This window comes from Salmo salar, chromosome 09 (genome assembly GCF_965601325.2).
Source record: "Salmo salar chromosome 09, fSalSal1, whole genome shotgun sequence".
Taxonomy (NCBI): Eukaryota; Metazoa; Chordata; class Actinopteri; order Salmoniformes; family Salmonidae; genus Salmo; species Salmo salar.
In genome coordinates this window covers 117,689,367-117,706,971 of record NC_138299.1, presented here as the reverse complement: position 1 = coordinate 117,706,971, position 17,605 = coordinate 117,689,367, and the positions used below count along the sequence as shown (strand labels likewise).

The following is a 17,605-nucleotide window of genomic DNA, read 5'->3' as shown; positions in this document are numbered from 1 at the left end:
TTCAATCAGAAACAAGTAAGAAACGAAATGGCTGAAATGATGTTGCAGCTTCAGTACAGACCGCGCAATAAACACTTGCTGTGTTCAGTTTTTTTGTCTTTGGTGCAACTTCTGGAGAACAATTGTGCTTGATGCCACAGTGTAAGTGTTTTCATCAAATATTGCAAGACCGTTGAGTGAGATTTGATGTCAAAGTCACAAGATGCAATGAATTTACCATAGAATGTTGAGTATTTATTGAATTTGCATCGGGGACAATAGAAAAAACACATGGCAAAGGGACACAACTGAGATGACACAACATCTCAGAAAAGCAAAAAGGGCAATTTTATTGTAGCAGTGTGACTACATACACAAATTGAATTCTTTAGTAACAAAAAACGACCTACGTTATTCGCAAACATCTCAAACAAGTTCAAGGCAGAATTAAATGGATTTTTCTGTCATTCTCTGTTGCTAGCTGCTTCAGGTAGGGCTTTACCTACAAGCATGAGCTTCACCTGGGCCTCCTATGCAGACAGCTGAGTAGGAAAGTAGGCAGAGAAGCGCACCAGAGACGTGGCTAGGTGTTAGGAAAGAGCTTCCCCACAACCTAATGAGGCTTGTTAACGTCCCCCTTCTCTGATTCCTCCGACAGGCAGATGCTCCACAGCTTCCCAGATTACTTTATTTGAGTAGCTAGTAGCTAAAATCAGTAGAACTAGTACCTGGTTTCTGTTATATTCTGATTGCATGTCTAAAGTTAAGTGTTTATTAAAAGGCTATTGGTTTCTAATGCTTACATTGCAGTTTATGGAATCTATGAGTCAGTTCAGCTGGTGTGAACTTTGATTGTTGTCTTCTTGAACCCATCAGGAGGTTCGTAAATATTTCATTAGTCGGATACTATCAAAAGTGAACGCCTTTTATACCTATGTTGTCCTCTCACGATATGGCCACAATTAAATCTTAGCTCTCAGTGTATTGCAATGAATAAGCCTTCACCGAACACATTTTGTATCAACCGTAAGGAGTGTAAATCGTAAACATCTGAGCATTTTTCTTCATCAGTGTTTGCAGCATTCATCAAAGTGTAAACAAACAATTTCCCGTGTTGTTGTAAAATATGTGACCTGCAAATCTCCTCCGTAAACATTTATAGAGTGATGAAGTGCTACTCGTGTTCAAACATCCCCTCGAAGGCTTAAAGAGTTACTCACCCATTTCTGATCAGCTGTATTTGATTCACTAACCCAACACAGGAATACCTCTTGGATACGAATCAATTTGATACGAATCAGAGCCATATTCTTTTGGACCTTGAAAGAGCCTCGTTGCAGGTTGTACTTTTAGTTGGAGCCTGAGAAATGTTAAATTATTATTACTGTGGAAACACTCCCCTGTCTTTGTTCAGATCGAGGCCCCAATATTTTAGAAGATGATACAGTGAATTCATTTTGTATCTGGAACAGCTTCTGTTATTTTATTAATGCAATCAATTCTCACTTTTTCCAATTTTCTCTTGTTTACAATTTTTTTTATCTGGGAAAAGTTCCAAACCGGAATAGATGCACATTTAGAGGGCAAGGATGGTAATTATTCTTAGTGATGTAACCATTTTGAAGGAAATAATTGCACTAAGAAGATAAAGAAGAAGATAAAGGGAAGAGATGGTAATTGCTACTGTATGCAGGCCAGGGAGGGCTTTTTCTTCTCTGTACAGTAGCGGTACAATGACCCTGCTTCGTAAATGACTAAATGATGACTACCTACCGAAAGCATGTCAGTAGGTAGCCAGACAGAGGTAAAATGGGTATACAGTATAATGACTATCTAGGACAAGGGCGGACTGGGACCAGAAATCTGTCAGGTATGCATAAATGGCTGCAAGGGAGTCAGGTGCAGGAGAGCAGGTATTTGGTAGCACACGGAGCCTTTTATTCAGGCAAACCAAAAGCACACGGCACAATGAAAATGAAATACAAAACGGGTATACATAACCCAGCGCAACCAGACTAACGTGCGCATACATCAGCACAGATAAACAATACCACACAAAGACATGGGGGAAACAGAGGGTTAAATACACAACACATAATGAGGGACAATGAGAACCAGGTGTGTGGAAAAATGAGCCAAAACAAATGGAAAATTAAAAATGGATCGGCGATGGCTAGAAGGCCGGTGACGTCGACCGCCGAACACCTCCCAAACAAGGAGAGGCATCGACTTCGGCAGAAGTCGTAACAGTACCCTCCCGACGCACGGCTCCAGCAGTGCGTCGACACCGGCCTCGGGGACGACCCAGAGGAGGAGGCGCAGGGCGATCCGGATGGAGACGGTGGAACTCTTGCAGCAGAGAAGGATCTAACACGTCCTCCACCAGAACCCAGCATCTCTCCTCCGGACCGTACCCCTCCCAGTCCACAAGGTACTGAAGGCCCCTCGCCCAACGTCTCAAATCCAGTATGGAACGAACGGAGTACGCCGGGGCCCCCTCGATGTCCAGAGGGGGCGGAGGAACCTCCCGCACCTCAGCCTCCTGGAGCAGACCAGCCACCACCGGCCTGAGGAGACACATGGAACGAGGGGTTAATGCGGTAATCGGGGGGAAGCTGTAACTTATAACATACCTCGTTCACTCTCCTCAGGACTTTAAATGGCCCCACAAACCGCGGACCCAGCTTCCGGCAGGGCAGGCAGAGGGGCAGGTTTCGGGTCGAGAGCCAGACCCGGTGCGAACACCGGGGCCTCACTGCGGTGACGGTCTGTGCCCACTTTCTGGCGCAGCACGGCACGCTGAAGGTGGACATGAGCGGCGTCCCATGTCTCCTCCGTGCGCCAGAACCAATCATCCACCACAGGAGCTTCGGTCTGACTCTGATGCCAAGGAGCCAGAACCGGCTGATACCCCAATACATACTGGAGGGGGGTGAGGTTAGTGGATGAGTGGCGGAGCGAGTTCTGGGCCATCTCGGCCCAGGGCACGAACGCTGCCCACTCCCCCGGCCGGTCCTGGTAATAGGACCTCAGAAACCTACTCACACCCTGGTTTACTCTCTCCACCTGCCCATTACTCTCGGGGTGAAAACCTGAGGTAAGGTTGACCGAGACCCCTAGACGTTCCATGAACGCCTTCCAAACCCTTGAGGGGAACTGGGGACCTCGATCAGACACTATATCCTCAGGCACCCCGTAGTGCTGGAAGACGTGTGTAAACAAGGCCTCCGCAGTCTGTAGGGCCGTAGGGAGACCGGGCAGAGGGAGGAGACGGCAGGACTTAGAAAAATGATCCACAACGACCAGGATCGTGGTGTTACCCTGTGAAGGAGGAAGATCAGTTAGGAAATCCACCGACAGGTGTGACCATGGCCGTTGTGGAACGGGTAAGGGTTGTAACTTACCCCTTGACAGGTGTCAAGGAGCCTTACACTGGGCGCACATTGAGCAGGAGGAAACATAATCCCTCACGTCCTTAGCCAAGGTGGGCCACCAGTACTTCCCGCTCAGACAGCGCACTGTCCGACCGATGCCTGGATGACCAGAGGAGGGTGACGTGTGGGCCCAATAGATCAGCCGGTCACAGACAGCAGACGGAACGTACAGACACCCAGCGGGACACTGGAGGGGAGCGGCCTCTGTACTCAACGCCCGCTCAATGTCCGCATTCAGCTCCCACACCACCGGCACCACCAGGCAGGAGGCCGGGAGTATGGGAGTGGGATCCATGGGCCGCTACTCTGTGTCATACAGCCGGGACAGTGCGTCTGCCTTCACGTTCTGTGAACCTGGTCTGTAAGAAAGGGTGAAAACAAAACGAGTGAAAAACATGGCCCACCTTGCCTGGCGCGGGTTCAGTCTCCTCGCCGCCCGGATGTACTCCAGATTACGGTGGTCAGTGCAGATGAGAAAAGGGTGTTTAGCCTCCTCAAGCCAATGTCTCCACGCTTTCAAAGCCTTGACAACGGCCAATAACTCCCAGTCCCCCACATCATAGTTTCGCTGGGCTGAGCTTCTTTGAGAAGAAGGCACAGGGGCGGAGCTTCGGTGGCGAACCCGAGCGCTGAGAAAGCACAGCTCCTATCCCAGCCTTGGACGCGTCCACCTCAACTATGAACGCCAAAGAGGGATCCAGATGAGCCAGCACGGGAGCCGAAGTAAACAGAGCTCTTAGCTTCCCAAAAGCCCTGTCCGCCTCAGCTGACCACTGCAACCGTACAGGACCCCCCCTTCAGCAGTGAGGTAATGGGAGCAGCTACCTGGCCAAAACCCTGGATAAATCTCCGGTAGTAATTGGCAAACCTTAAAAATCGCTGCACCTCCTTTACCGTGGTGGGAGTCGGCCAATTACGCACTGCTGCAATGCGGTCACTCTCCATCTCCACCCCTGATGTGGAAATGTGATACCCTAGGAAGGAGACTGCCTGCTGAAAGAACAGGCATTTCTCAGCCTTGACGTACAGGTCATGCTCCAACAGTCGTCCAAGTACCCTGCGCACCAAGGACACATGCTTGGCGCGTGTAGCGGAGTATATCAGAATGTCATTGATATACACCACTACTCCCTGCCCGTGCAGGTCCCTGAAAATCTCGGCTACAAAGGATTGGAAGACTGATGGAGCATTCATCAACCCGTACGGCATGACGAGTTACTCATAATGCCCTGTGATGGTACTAAACTCTGTCTTCCACTCATCTCCCTCCCGAATACGCACCAGGTTATACGCACTCCTGAGATCCAGTTTCGTGAAGAAGCGCGCCCCATGCATTGACTCAATCGCCATGGCAATAAGAGGTAGATGGTAACTGTACCTCACTGTGATTTGATTGAGACCTTTATAGTCAATGCATGGGCATAAACCTCCATCCTTCTTCACAAAAAAGAAACTCGAGGAGGGGTTGGGTGAAGTGGAGGACCGAATGTACCCCTGACGCAGGGATTCAGAGACATATGTTTCCATAGCCTCCGTCTCCGCCTGTGAGAGGGGATACACGTGACTCCTGGGAAGTGCAATGCCTACCAGGAGATCTATCGCACAATCGCCATGTCGATGAGGTAGTAATTGAGTCGCCTTCTTTTTACAGAAGGCGAAAGCCAAATCGGCATATTCAGGGGGAATGCGCACGGTGGAAACCTGGTCTGGACTCTCCACCGTAGTAGCCCCAATGGAAACCCCTAAACGCTTACCTGAGCACTCTTGCGACCACCCTGTGAGAGCCCTCTGTGGCCAAGAAACAGTGGGGTTGTGACAGACTAACCAGGGTAGGCCCAGCCCCACTGGAAACGCAGGAGAGTCAATATTGAAGAGATGAATTCTCTCCATATGACCCCCCTGCATCACCATGCCCAAAGGAGTGGTGACCTCCCTAATCAACCCTGACCCTAATGGTCGACTATCTAAGGCGTGAACGGGGAAAGGTACATCCACGGGAACGATGGGGATCCCTAAACTATGTGCAAATGATCTGTCAATAAAATTCCCAGCCGCGCCTGAATCGACGAGCACCTTATGCTGGGAATGCGGGGAAAACTCAGGAAAAGTGACAAACAAAAACATGTGTGCAACAGAGGGCTCTGGGTGAGAATGGTGCCTTCTTACCTGGGGTGACGCCAAAGTGCCCTGCCTGCTGCCTCGAACCCTAGAGGAACCAAAACCGCACCGACCAGCAGTGTGACCTCTGCGACCACAAATGGTACATGTGAGAGCCCCTCCGGTCTCACTGTGCTCAGTACCTCCTAAATCCATAGGCACCGGAGCGGTGGTGCTGGGAAAAGGAATCGACAGATCCCTCTCTGGATGTCTGCCGGTGACCAGCGGGTCATCCAGCCGAATGGACATGTCCACCAGCTGGTCGAAGGTAAGCGTGGTATCCCTGCAGGCCAACTCCCGACGGACATCCTTGCGCAGGCTGCAATGGTAGTGGTCGATGAGAGCCCTGTCGTTCCATCCCGCTCCAGCGGCCAATGTCCGAAATTCCAGTGAGAACTCCTGGGCACTCCTCGTCGCCTGCCTTAGGTGGAACAAACGTTCACCCGTCCGTGAAGTCATCCAACGCCGCATCTCCCCATACGGTGTGGGCCCACTCGAGCTTTCCCTGAGAGGCACGAGAGGAGGGCGGCCACTCTCTCCCTTCCCGAGGGAGCTGGATAGACGGTGCTCAGGTAGAGGTCCAGCTGTAGCAGGAAGCCCTGGCACCGTGCCGCCGTTCCATCATACTCTCCGGGAAGGGCGAGACGCATCCCACTGGAACCGGATACAGGAGGGATGGTTAGTGAGGACTCCTGTTGTACTGGAGGACCTCCTTGTCTCTCCCAGTGATCCATCATCTGAACTATGCTGTCCATAGCGATGCCGAGATGGTGAATCAAAGCCGTGTGCTCCTGGACACGCTCCTCAACTCCGCTACTATAGGTACCTGCCCCTGCTGACTCCATAACGGGTGTGATATTCTGTCAGGTATGCGTAAGTGGCTGCAAGGGAGTCAGGCGCAGGAGAGCAGGTATTTGGTAGCACACGGAGCCTTTTATTCAGGCGAACCAAAAGCACACGGCACAATGAAAATGAAATACAAAACGGGTATACATAACCCAGCGCAACCAGACTAACGTGCGCATACATCAACACAGATAAACAATACCACACAAAGACATGGGGGAAACAGAGGGTTAAATACACAACACATAATGAGGGACAATGAGAACCAGGTGTGTGGAAAAACGAGACAAAACAAATGAAAAATGGATCGGCGATGGCTAGAAGGCCGGTGACGTCGACCGCCGAACACCGCCCGAACAAGGAGAGGCATCGACTTCGGTAGAAGTCGTGACAAAATCAGCCTAAGCATTTCTAACACACCAGACCATTTTATTACTTGAGGCCCCCACACTGTCAATTTTTTTTTCCCTCAAGGCCCCCATTATTGGCCAAATAATGATAATTCGGCAAAAACAAAAAAAATATACATTTTGCCTCGCCACATTAACTACAGTACTTATGTGTCAGTAGGTAGTTAGACAGTAACAACAGATGCCAACCGAGGATTCACAGCCTGCAATTGGCTAGTTGCCATCAGTGATTTCAACCTGACATCTAAGAGGCTTATGGCAGATAGCAGCTATTTAAATGAGTTTTTTCTATCACCGAATAAGATCAAACACTTTTACTCCTTATTGACAGAGGTGGTATCTACTGGAGGTTTTTCCCACTCTGACAATTGTATTCCATATAGACACACACACACACACACACACACACACACACACACACACACACATTCCAATCATCATCTTCTATCTAGGCTCCAGTCATCTGTGCTGCTATGGGAGTATGACATAGCAGGCTATGCAGGGCGTATGGATGCTTGTGGCTAGACGGGGGTCGTTGAGTGTTCATCCAGGTCAGCACTTCATGGCAGGTCACCTGCTCATGTATGATGTAGGTCAAGGTTATGCGGTCAGCTTATGATTGGATATGGAGTCATTTGATGTCGGAGAGAAGACACTAAAAGCCCCTCCGTGAACTGGCAGACAGGGAGATAATAGGATATTGTGTAATGTGTGTTTCTTATAAAGCTTATCAGCAATAGAATTCATCTATGGTTTTCAGACAGTTTTTAAAAAAAATAATTCTGTAAATCCATGGATTGTCAATCAATGGTCATATCTGGATTGGCTTGTTCATTTTAACTCCTAGTGGACCATAGGGCCTGAATATCTGGTCATATCTTGACACAATCCACTAGTTTTATCGGTACGACCTTCAGGAGTAGCCCCCTGACTTCAACTTCATAGCACACCCTGAGCTCCACGTGTATCTGAAACTGTGTATGCGATTGGGAGATAGTAGCAACGGCTAGCTATCGCTCATCTTGGAATAAGCGTACATGATGCGCTGCAGGGATAAGGCTGGATGCTGTTACAGCCCCAGTGAGCACTGCAAGGACAACCAGTTCAAACACAAGCTTTCAGGACAGCAGTGAGAACAATCTCTCATAAATAAAGAATTGGAGCGGGCAAATAAATGAAATCAGACAGCACAGGGCATCTGCAGGGTAAAGGCACAGGCCTGGGTCCCCGGTGCAATGCTTTCAGGTAGGCAGGAGCACGTAAGGAAGTGGGAGAGAGCGAGAGGGGGATAGAATCCCAGAGCCAAACTCTCGGCTGCTGAGTCGAAAGAAAGTTCCTCATGTACGGCGCACACCATCGTACACACAGATGCGTGCATTCACACAGACACGAATGCACGCACACGTACTCACAAAAAATGCACACGCGTAGAGAGGGAGATGAAGACAATCAAGTAAATGCACAATCACCAATTATGTATTTTAGCACACACGCACACAGAGCTCTTGTAATTAAAGCTAAATATGCAAATTATCTCTCTTTTTCTTTGTGTCCATTTCAGGGCCCGTTCTCGGCCTTCGTCACTCACAGCTAATGGATGTCCTCACACAGTATGCCTACAATGAGAGTTTCTGGGACAATGGGAATGGGAGCTTCAATGACACGGAGAGTGGGCAGAAGCACCCGTACAATTACTATGCCATGCTCCTGACGCTGCTCATCCTCGTCATCGTCTTTGGCAATGTGTTGGTGTGCATGGCCGTGTCCAGGGAGAAGGCCCTCCAGTCCACCACCAATTACCTAATAGTCAGCCTGGCCGTGGCTGACCTGCTGGTGGCCACCCTGGTTATGCCCTGGGTGGTCTACCTGGAGGTAGGTTACCTAAACACCCATGCATGCTCTTTCATTGGCAGAAAGGCTTGAAGCTAAAGATACAGTTTCGTTTTTTTACCCTGTGGTTGCTGGAGGTAGGCTACCCGTACACTCATGCACATTTGTCATTGGCTAAAAGGCTTAAAGGTGCAGTGTAGTATTCTTTCCAATGAGGTTGCACAGCAAATTGCATACATAGCTGAAGCAAAACAAACACACACAAACAAGAGGTTGTTTGATTACGCTTATGCCAATCAGGGTTCTTTTTACCCTTCCTCTTTGATTTTGCCCTTGCATTGACCCTCCTCCTCAGTCCAAAATGAAAACAAACCATTAGGGCCACATTGTTGATCTGAAAAGAATACATTCACAGTGCTCCTTTATTAAAGGTCTGGTAAAGCAACAGCTTTCCCAAGGTGTCTGTCATTGAAGCAATGAGCATTACACAAACAGAAAGGATAAAGGCAACAACTACCATTGTTGGAACAATGTGAATGCAATGTGTGTCTGTTTTCATTGTATTTTCTCCACATTTACTGGTTAAAGATATTCATTTTAACTAAATGAGTAATAAATACATTTAAATATTACAAATAAAATGTTCTGCGCAGCATAAAAGTGCATGAGAAATAACAGCTCTGCCCTTGTCAAAAAATACATAAATGTTATCGCGTTTTATGATGCCAATTTACCACGCAATAAAATATAAAAGTTTAAATCCATCCAAAAATGTTTCCCTGTCAACAAGAAAATATTTAAGTAATTATGGTTCCATACAATGTAATTATGGAATTTAATAGATAAGAATTAAGATGGCATCAGCATTAAATTGTGGGAAATAGCATTGCATATTATATCTGACAGTTTAATCAGTCACTTAATAAAAAAGTTATCACTGTAGCAAATAGTGATTCAAATGTCTACTGTATACAGGAGGTCAGATGATTAAAGTTTGAGCAAAGTGAGGAAATGAATAAATTCACATCATGAAAATAAATGGCACTGTACCTACAAAGCTATCTAAACTCAGCAAAAAAAGAAACGTCCCTTTTTCAGGACCCTGTCTTTCAAAGATAATTCGTAAATGTGTACTTGTCCTCTTGCTCCGTTGTGCACCGGGGCCTCCCACTCCTCTTTTCTATTCTGGTTAGAACCAGTTTGCGCTGTTCTGTGAAGGGGGTATTAAACAGCGTTGTACGAGTTCCTTGGCAATTTCTTGCATGGAATAGCCTTCATTTCTTAGAACAAGAATAGACTGACGAGTTTCAGAAGAAAGGTCTTTGTTTCTGGACATTTTGAGCCTGTAATCGAACCCACAAATGCTGATGCTCCAGATACTCACCTAGTCTTAAAGAAGCCCAGTTTTGTTGCTTCTTTAATCAGGACAACATTTTTCAGCTCTGCTAACATAATTGAAAAAGGGTTTTCTAATGATCAATTAGCTAATCCAAGTTTATCATTTTAAAATGCTAACACAACGTGCCATTGGAACACAGGAGTGATGGTTGCTGATAATGGGCCTATGTAGATATTCCATTAAAAAATCTGTCGTTTCCAGCTACAATAGTCATTTACAACATTAACAATGTCTACGTTGTATTTCTGATCAATTTGATGTTATTTTAATGGACAAAAAATGTGCTTTTCTTTCAAAACAAGGACATTTCTAAGTGACCCCAAACTTTTGAACGGTAGTGTATGTACTCATTTCCTAGCTATAGCTAGGTTAGACAACATTGGTGAATTATTATGTATTATTTTGTGATGTGACTTTTAAAACTGTCTTGTGTGATCTAGGTGTGTGCTGTGTAAACCACGTAAGGTTGAATCAATGCCCAGTGACATTTGCAACGTAAAACAGCAGAACGGTAGCCTTGGGCAGCAATACAATCAACCTCATTCCAGCAAATCAATTGAGAGCAGGAAGTAGTACAGGTTTCGGAGGAAAAACTCCTTTGCTTACCTCGCTGTGTTTGGATGTTATTTTTTACTGTGGTCTTTGGCCAGTGACATGAGAGGCCATCCAAGACTGCAGCGAAATACTCCTCCTATGTGTGTATCAATGAGCCTTCCTCCTGATTTCCAGGGCTATCAAGTTACATCTAACATCTAAATTATAGTCTGCTCTGGAGAAAAACTGTGACTTGATCTCTTGCTCTAGCATCCAAGAAAACCCCAATAATTCTCCTGTGTTTATATGGTCTACTTACATTTAAAAATCTTGTCATTTTGCAGATGCTCTTATCCAGAGCAATTTACAGGAGCAATCAGGGTTAAGTGCCTTGCTCAAGGGCACATTGACAGATTTTTCACGTAGTTGGCTCGGGGATTCAGGCCAGCGACCTTTTGGTTACTGGCCCAACGCTCTAAACCGCTAGGCGACATCTGACTAAAGGTTGAGAAATGCCACATACAGTAGGCTAACTCGTTACACAACCTTTCCACAGTGACCCTCAGCTCCCTTCAAACGGGCCTCTCAATTGTATTACAAAGGATACCAAGTTTAAGGTCGTGTGGATTAGTACACGCTTAACAAGAAGTTAAGGATATACCGAATGAGATTTGATGGTTTGTTGTGCACAAATCCCTTTATTTGTCTTACCGACTAATAGTAGCATAACCAGCCTTTACAATGCTATGGAAATGGCACAAATTATAATCTGTGCCTCTTATGCAGTAGGCTGCAGCTTGGCAACATTACAAGGGCTTATTGTTAGCAAGAGAAAAAGCACTGCCCTTAAGTGAAACGGGTGGATTTTTTGGGATGATTCACACTCATGAAACGTTCAATGTCTAGCAGAGAAAAGAGATGTCATGTAGGATTATGCTTCGACACAACAAAAATAAACTCGTTGATCTTTTGTTATTACAATGTCGTGTTTTGGATTATCGCCCCTCTCCCAGGAGAACATTGTAATTTGCTGCGTGACCATTGTCTATTTGTTTTCATCTTGCTGAGATCTTGTTCAGGTTAATTTATCTTCCTAGTCTAACAACAAGCTGTGGTAATGTGTTGGTCACAGTCTGCTGCAGGAGCACTGTTGCCCTTTCTTGCTAAATGCTACATTTGCATTAATTATGAATGTGTTACACCTTAGTTCGACCATGCCAAATGTGGTATATTGAGAGCCTCTTCTTGACATATGCTAGATGACCTTAGGTCTTCAGATGTTTATTGGCTTTGATGAGCAGCTGGGAAAGAGCGTAGCCTCTCTCCTCCCAGCCAGTCTCACAGTATGTTAAACAAAGTGTCTGTGCAGATAGCAAACGAAATGTTGACATTTCTGAGAAAGTGCGATATCTAATGTACAATCCACGCAAAGTGAGACAAACAAAACATTAGGACCAAATCAGAAAATATGTATCGGGTCGCAGTCGACATTAACATAGCAATTGGATTTCTGCGTTTTATTTACGATGTCACCAATGTCAGGGCAGTCCTCGACCAAATCAATCCAACATTTTCCAGCATCACTTATATCATAGGGAAGGTAGATATATGTTTCCAATAAGCCCTTACCATGATGTCTATGGGTGTTCATAATGATCTCCATTCCCACCAGTTAGGGAGGTGTGTTAGTAGGCTGATTTGTGGAGCCTGGTATAAAGAGTCTCTCATTAGGTTTGTCAGATCATTCTTTAATCACTGGCAGGGCTGCAGACAGACAACCAGGAGCAAAGACATAACCCTCTTCAAGCCTGAGCTTGGCATAATTAATAACACACTGCCTCAGGACAGAGATTAATCAGACAGGTCTCCGTGAGAGCGGCATCGCAGTTCTGGCTGTTTAAAAAAAGAAAAAGGTGAGATGCAGATATCTCTGAGCTTGACGACTCCAATATGATTGAGTGAGAAACTGAGTGAGAAGCAAAGCACCACTCTCAGTAGTGGTGCAGGGGAAGGCTTTGGATCTGCCACGACGGGCGGGCTTCGAAGCGCACTGTCAGTCATGCAGGGATATTAGCTAGTAGCTAGACCATGGCAGCCCTGTTCATGTAGAGAGTGGAGGTGGTTTGTGAATACGAATGGGTTCATCAGGCTCTTGGGAATGAAGTAGAAGCATCGGCTACTCGATATTAAAATCTCTCTCTCTCTCTCTCTCTCTCTCTCTCTCTCTCTCTCTCTCTCTCTCTCTCTCTCTCTCTGTGTCTCTGTCTGTCTCTGTGTGTGTGTGTGTGTGTCATGACCAAAAGTATGCGGACACCTGCTCGTCGAACATCTCATTCCAAAATCATGGGCATTAATATGGAGTTGGTCCCTGCCTTTGCTGCTATAACAGCCTCCACTTTTAGGGGAAGGCTTTCCACTAGATGTTGGAACATTGCGGTGGGGACTTGCTTCCATTCAGCCACGAGCATTAGTGAGGTTTTGCGATTAGGCCTGGAACTTGACGTTCCAATTCATCCCAAAGGTGTTCGATGTGGTTGATGTCAGGGCTCTGTGCAGGCCAGTCAAGTTCTTCCACACCAACCATTTCTGTATGGACCTCGCTTTGTGCACGGGGGCATTATCATGCTGAAACAAGAATGGGCCTTCCCCAAACTGTTGCCACAAAGTTCAAAGCACCGAATCGTCTAGAACAGTGGTTCCCAAATTTGTTATTGTCCCGTACCCCTTCAAACATTCAACCTCCAGCTGCCTACCCCCTATAGTGCAAGGGTCAGCGCACTCTCAAATGTTGTTTTTTGCCATCATTGTAAGCCTGCCACACATGCACTATACAATACATTTATTAAACATAAGAATGATTGTGAGTTTTTGTCACAACCCGGCTGGTGGGAAGTGACAAAGGGCACAAATAATAATCAGGGCACAAATAATAATGTACAAATAATCAATATTTTTGCTCTTTATTTAACCATCTTACATATAAAACCTTATTTGTTCATCGGAAATTGTGAATAACTCACCACAGGTTAATGAGAAGGGTATGCTTAAAAGGATGCACATAACTCTGCAATGTTGGGTTGTATTGGAGAGAGTCGCAGTCATATCATTTTCCACACACAGTCTGTGCCTGTATTTAGTTTTCATGCTAGTGAGGGCCGAGAATCCACTCTCACATAGGTATGTGGTTGCAAAGGGCATCAGTGTCTTAACAGCGAGATTTGCCAAGACAGGAGACTCTGATTGCAGCCCAATCCAGAAATCTGACAGTGGCTTCTAATTTAAATTCAATTTTCACAGAAACGCTTGTTGCAATTTGGATGAGGCTCTCTTGTTCAGGTATCGGTAAGTGGACTGGAGGCAGGGCATGTCATCCGTTTCGGGAAAGTACCTGCGTAATTGCGCACCCAACTCACTCAGGTGCTTCGCTATATCACATTTGACATTGTTCGTAAGCTTGAGTTCAAACACCAGTCTCAACATCAACAGTGAAGAGGCGACTCCGGGATGCTGGCCTTCTAGGCAGAGTTCCTCTGTCCAGTGTCTGTGTTCTTTTGCCCATCTTAATCTTTTATTTTTATTGGCCAGTCTGAGATATGGCTTTTTCTTTGGAACTCTTCCTAGAAGGCCAGCATCCCGGAGTCGCCTCTTCACTGTTGACGTCGAGACTGGTATTTTGCGGGTGCTATTTAATGAACCAGTTGAGGACTTGTGAGGCTTCTGTTTCTCAAACTAGACACACTAATGTACTTGTCCTCTTGCTCAGTTGTGCACCTGGGACTCCCACTCCGCTTTCTATTCTGGTTAGAGCCAGTTTGCACTGTTATGTGAAGTGAGTAGTACACAGCTTTGTACGAGATCTTCAGTTTCTTCGCAATTTCTCGCATGGAATAGCCTTCATTTCTCAGAATAAGAATAGACTGACGAGTTTCAGAAGGAAGTACTTTGTTTCTGGCCATTTTGAGCCTGTAATCGAACCCACAAATGCTGATGCTCCAGATACTCAACAGTTTTCAGCTGTGCTAACATAATTGCAAAAGGGTTTTCTAATGATCAATTAGCCTTTTAAAATAATAAACTTGGATTATCTAACACAACGTGCCATTGGAGCACAGGAGTGATGTTTGCTGATAATGGGCCTCTATGCCTATGTAGATATTCCATTAAAAAAATCTGCTGTTTCTAGCTACAATAGTCATTTACAACATTAACAATGTCTACACTGTATTTCTGATAAATTTGACATTATTTTAATGGACAAAAAATGTCTGTGACCCCAAACTTTTGAATGTGTGTGTGTAATGTAATGTTATGTATGTATAAAATTAGGGCCCTAAAAAAGGGATGTTGTCTTTCAAAGATAATTCATAAAAATCCAAATAACTTCACAGATCTTCATTGTAAAGGGTTTAAACACTGTTTCCCATGCATGTTCAGTGAACCATAAACAATTAATGAACATGCACCTGTGGAACGGTCGTTAAGACACTAACAGCTTACAGACGGTAGGCAATTAAGGGCACAGTTATGAAAACTTAGGACACTAAAGAGGCCTTTCTGACTCTGAAAAACACCAAAAGAAAGATGTCCAGGGTTCCTGCTCATCTGCGTGAACGTGCCTTAGGCATGCTGCAAGGAGGCATGAGGACTGCAGATGTGGCCAGGGAAATAAATTGTCCGTACTGTGAGACACCAAAGACAGAGCTACAGGAAGACAGGACGGAAAGCTGATCATCCTCACAGTGGCAGACCACGTGTAACAACACCTGCACAGGATCGGTACATCCGAACATCACACCTGCGGGACAGGAACAGGATGGAAACAAAAACTGTCCAAGTTACACCAGGAACACACAATCCCTCCATCAGTGCTCAGACTGTCCACAATAGGCTGAGAGAGGCTGGATTGAGGGCTTGTAGGCCTGTTGTAAGGCAGGTCCTCACCAGACATCACCGGCAACAACGTTGCCTATGGGCACAAACCCACCGTCGCTGGACCAGACAGGACTGGCAAAAAGTGCTCTTCACTAACGAGACGCAGTTTTGTCTCACCAGGGGTGATGGTCGGATTTGCGTTTATCGTCAAAGGAATGAGCGTTACACCGAGGCCTGTACTCTGGAGTGGGATCAATTTGGAGGTGGAGGGTCCATCATGGTCTGGGGTGGTGTGTCACAGCATCATCAGACTGAGTTTGTCATCATTGCAGGTAATCTCAACGCTGTGCATTACAGGGAAGACATCATCCTCCCTCATCTGGTACCCTTCCTGCAGGCTCATCCTGACATGACCCTCCAGCATGACAATGCCACCAGCCATACTGCTCGTTCTGTGCGCGATTTCCTACAAGACAGGAATGTCCGTGTTCTGCCATGGCCAGCGAAGAGCCCGGATCTCAATCCCATTGACACGTCTGGGACCTGTTGGATCGGAGGGTGAGGGCTAGGGCCATTCTCCCCCCCCCCCCAGAAATGTCCGGGAACTTGCAGGTGCCTTGGTGGAAGAGTTTGGTAACATCTAACAGCAAGAACTGGCAAATCTGGTGCAGTCCATGAGGAGGAGATGCACTGCAGTACTTAATGCAGCTGTTGGCCACACCAGATACTGACTGTTACTTTTGATTTTGACCCCCCCCCCCCCTCCCTTTGTTCAGGGACACATTATTCCATTTCTATAAGCCACATGTCTGTGGAACATGTTCAGTTTGTCTCAGTTGTTGAATCTTGTTATGTTCATACAAATATTTAGACGTTAAGTTTGCTGAAAATAAACACTTAACAGTGAGTGGACGTTTCTTTTTTTATTTATATATATATATTATTATTTTATTTTTTTGTGGCTTGAACAGGGGTGAGGGGAGTGGTTATTAAAGGGAAATATGTTGCAGCCTGCTGGCTCCACCCCCAAGCCTTACATGGACTTCCTGCCCCAACGAGGCGATGCCCCATTTTTCTATAAAGGAAAAAGTTGCTATGTCAGGTTGTGAAGAAGAATGACGAATGTATGGAGTTCTTGTTGGTGCCCCGTCCCTTTGTACCATCTGTCCTGCAGTTGGCGCACTCCAACTTTCTTGGGGCTCACCTATGGGTGTAGAAGACCTTAGACAGGATCAGGGCATGCTTTTGGTGGAGCACGTGGAAGACTTGAGAGACCGCATGGCAACCCTGTGGCCCCTGGTACGGGAACACATGCAGGAGGCCCTAGCGCGGGTGAACATCAGAGGGGCACAACGAAGGGACTTTCAGCCAGGAGACAAAGTGTTGTTCCCTACCTCAGAATGTAAGTTTTTTGCCCAATGGAACTGGCCATACGAAGTCATTGAGTAGGTGGGTGAAGTTAACTATAGGGTCAAACAGCTGGGACTTGGGCATTTAACCTCTTAGTGATCACTTCACGCGCCAATCCCTTTAGCAGGATCGATTTGACAACATCCAGTGAAATTGCAGAGCGCCAAATTCAAACTACAGGAATATCAATATTCAACATTCACGAAAATATGTGTGAAACATCAAAATAAAGCTTAACTTCTTGTTAATCCAGCCGCTGTTGCTTACTTTGGGCAGTTTACTTTGGGCACGTCAAAATACTGCCCCCTAGCCTTAAGTTTTAACCCAGATTTACCATGTGAATTTGCTAAAGAAATGGAATGCACATGATGCACACTACTCTATTTCCCCGAAGAAGGTTACCACAGGGACCAAGCCGGCAGAGGTGCCACTAGGGGAGCAGCTGAGCCAAGCACAGAAGCAGGAGCTGAGGGAGTTGGTCGGCCAAAAACAGGATGTGTTCTCCAGTGAATCAAGACACACCGATCTGACACAGCATCATCACCGAACCCGGGAAAAAGGTGACGTTGAGACCTTACCGCATATCGGAAGCAACGAGAGAGGCTGTCAGGACCGAAGTAAAAACAATGTTGAAAGCTGATATAATCGAAGAGTCGCGTAGTGAGTGGTGCAGCCCTATTGTGTTGGTGCCGAAACCAGACGGCACCATTCGCTTCTGTAATGATTTTAGAAAG

The 17,605-nt window shown here is 46.2% G+C and overlaps 1 protein-coding gene across 1 annotated transcript in view; it reads left to right on the top strand.

Annotated features, from left to right (window-relative positions):
* LOC106612463 (dopamine receptor D2a) overlaps nucleotides 1-17,605 on the top strand; it is a 61,022-nt gene that overhangs the window by 23,648 nt on the left and 19,769 nt on the right. Inside the window, exon 2 of the mRNA XM_014213610.3 lies at nucleotides 8,388-8,698. Coding sequence (XP_014069085.1) covers nucleotides 8,420-8,698 — 279 coding nt within the window. The 5' untranslated portion in view covers nucleotides 8,388-8,419. The remainder of the gene's footprint in view (nucleotides 1-8,387; nucleotides 8,699-17,605) is intronic.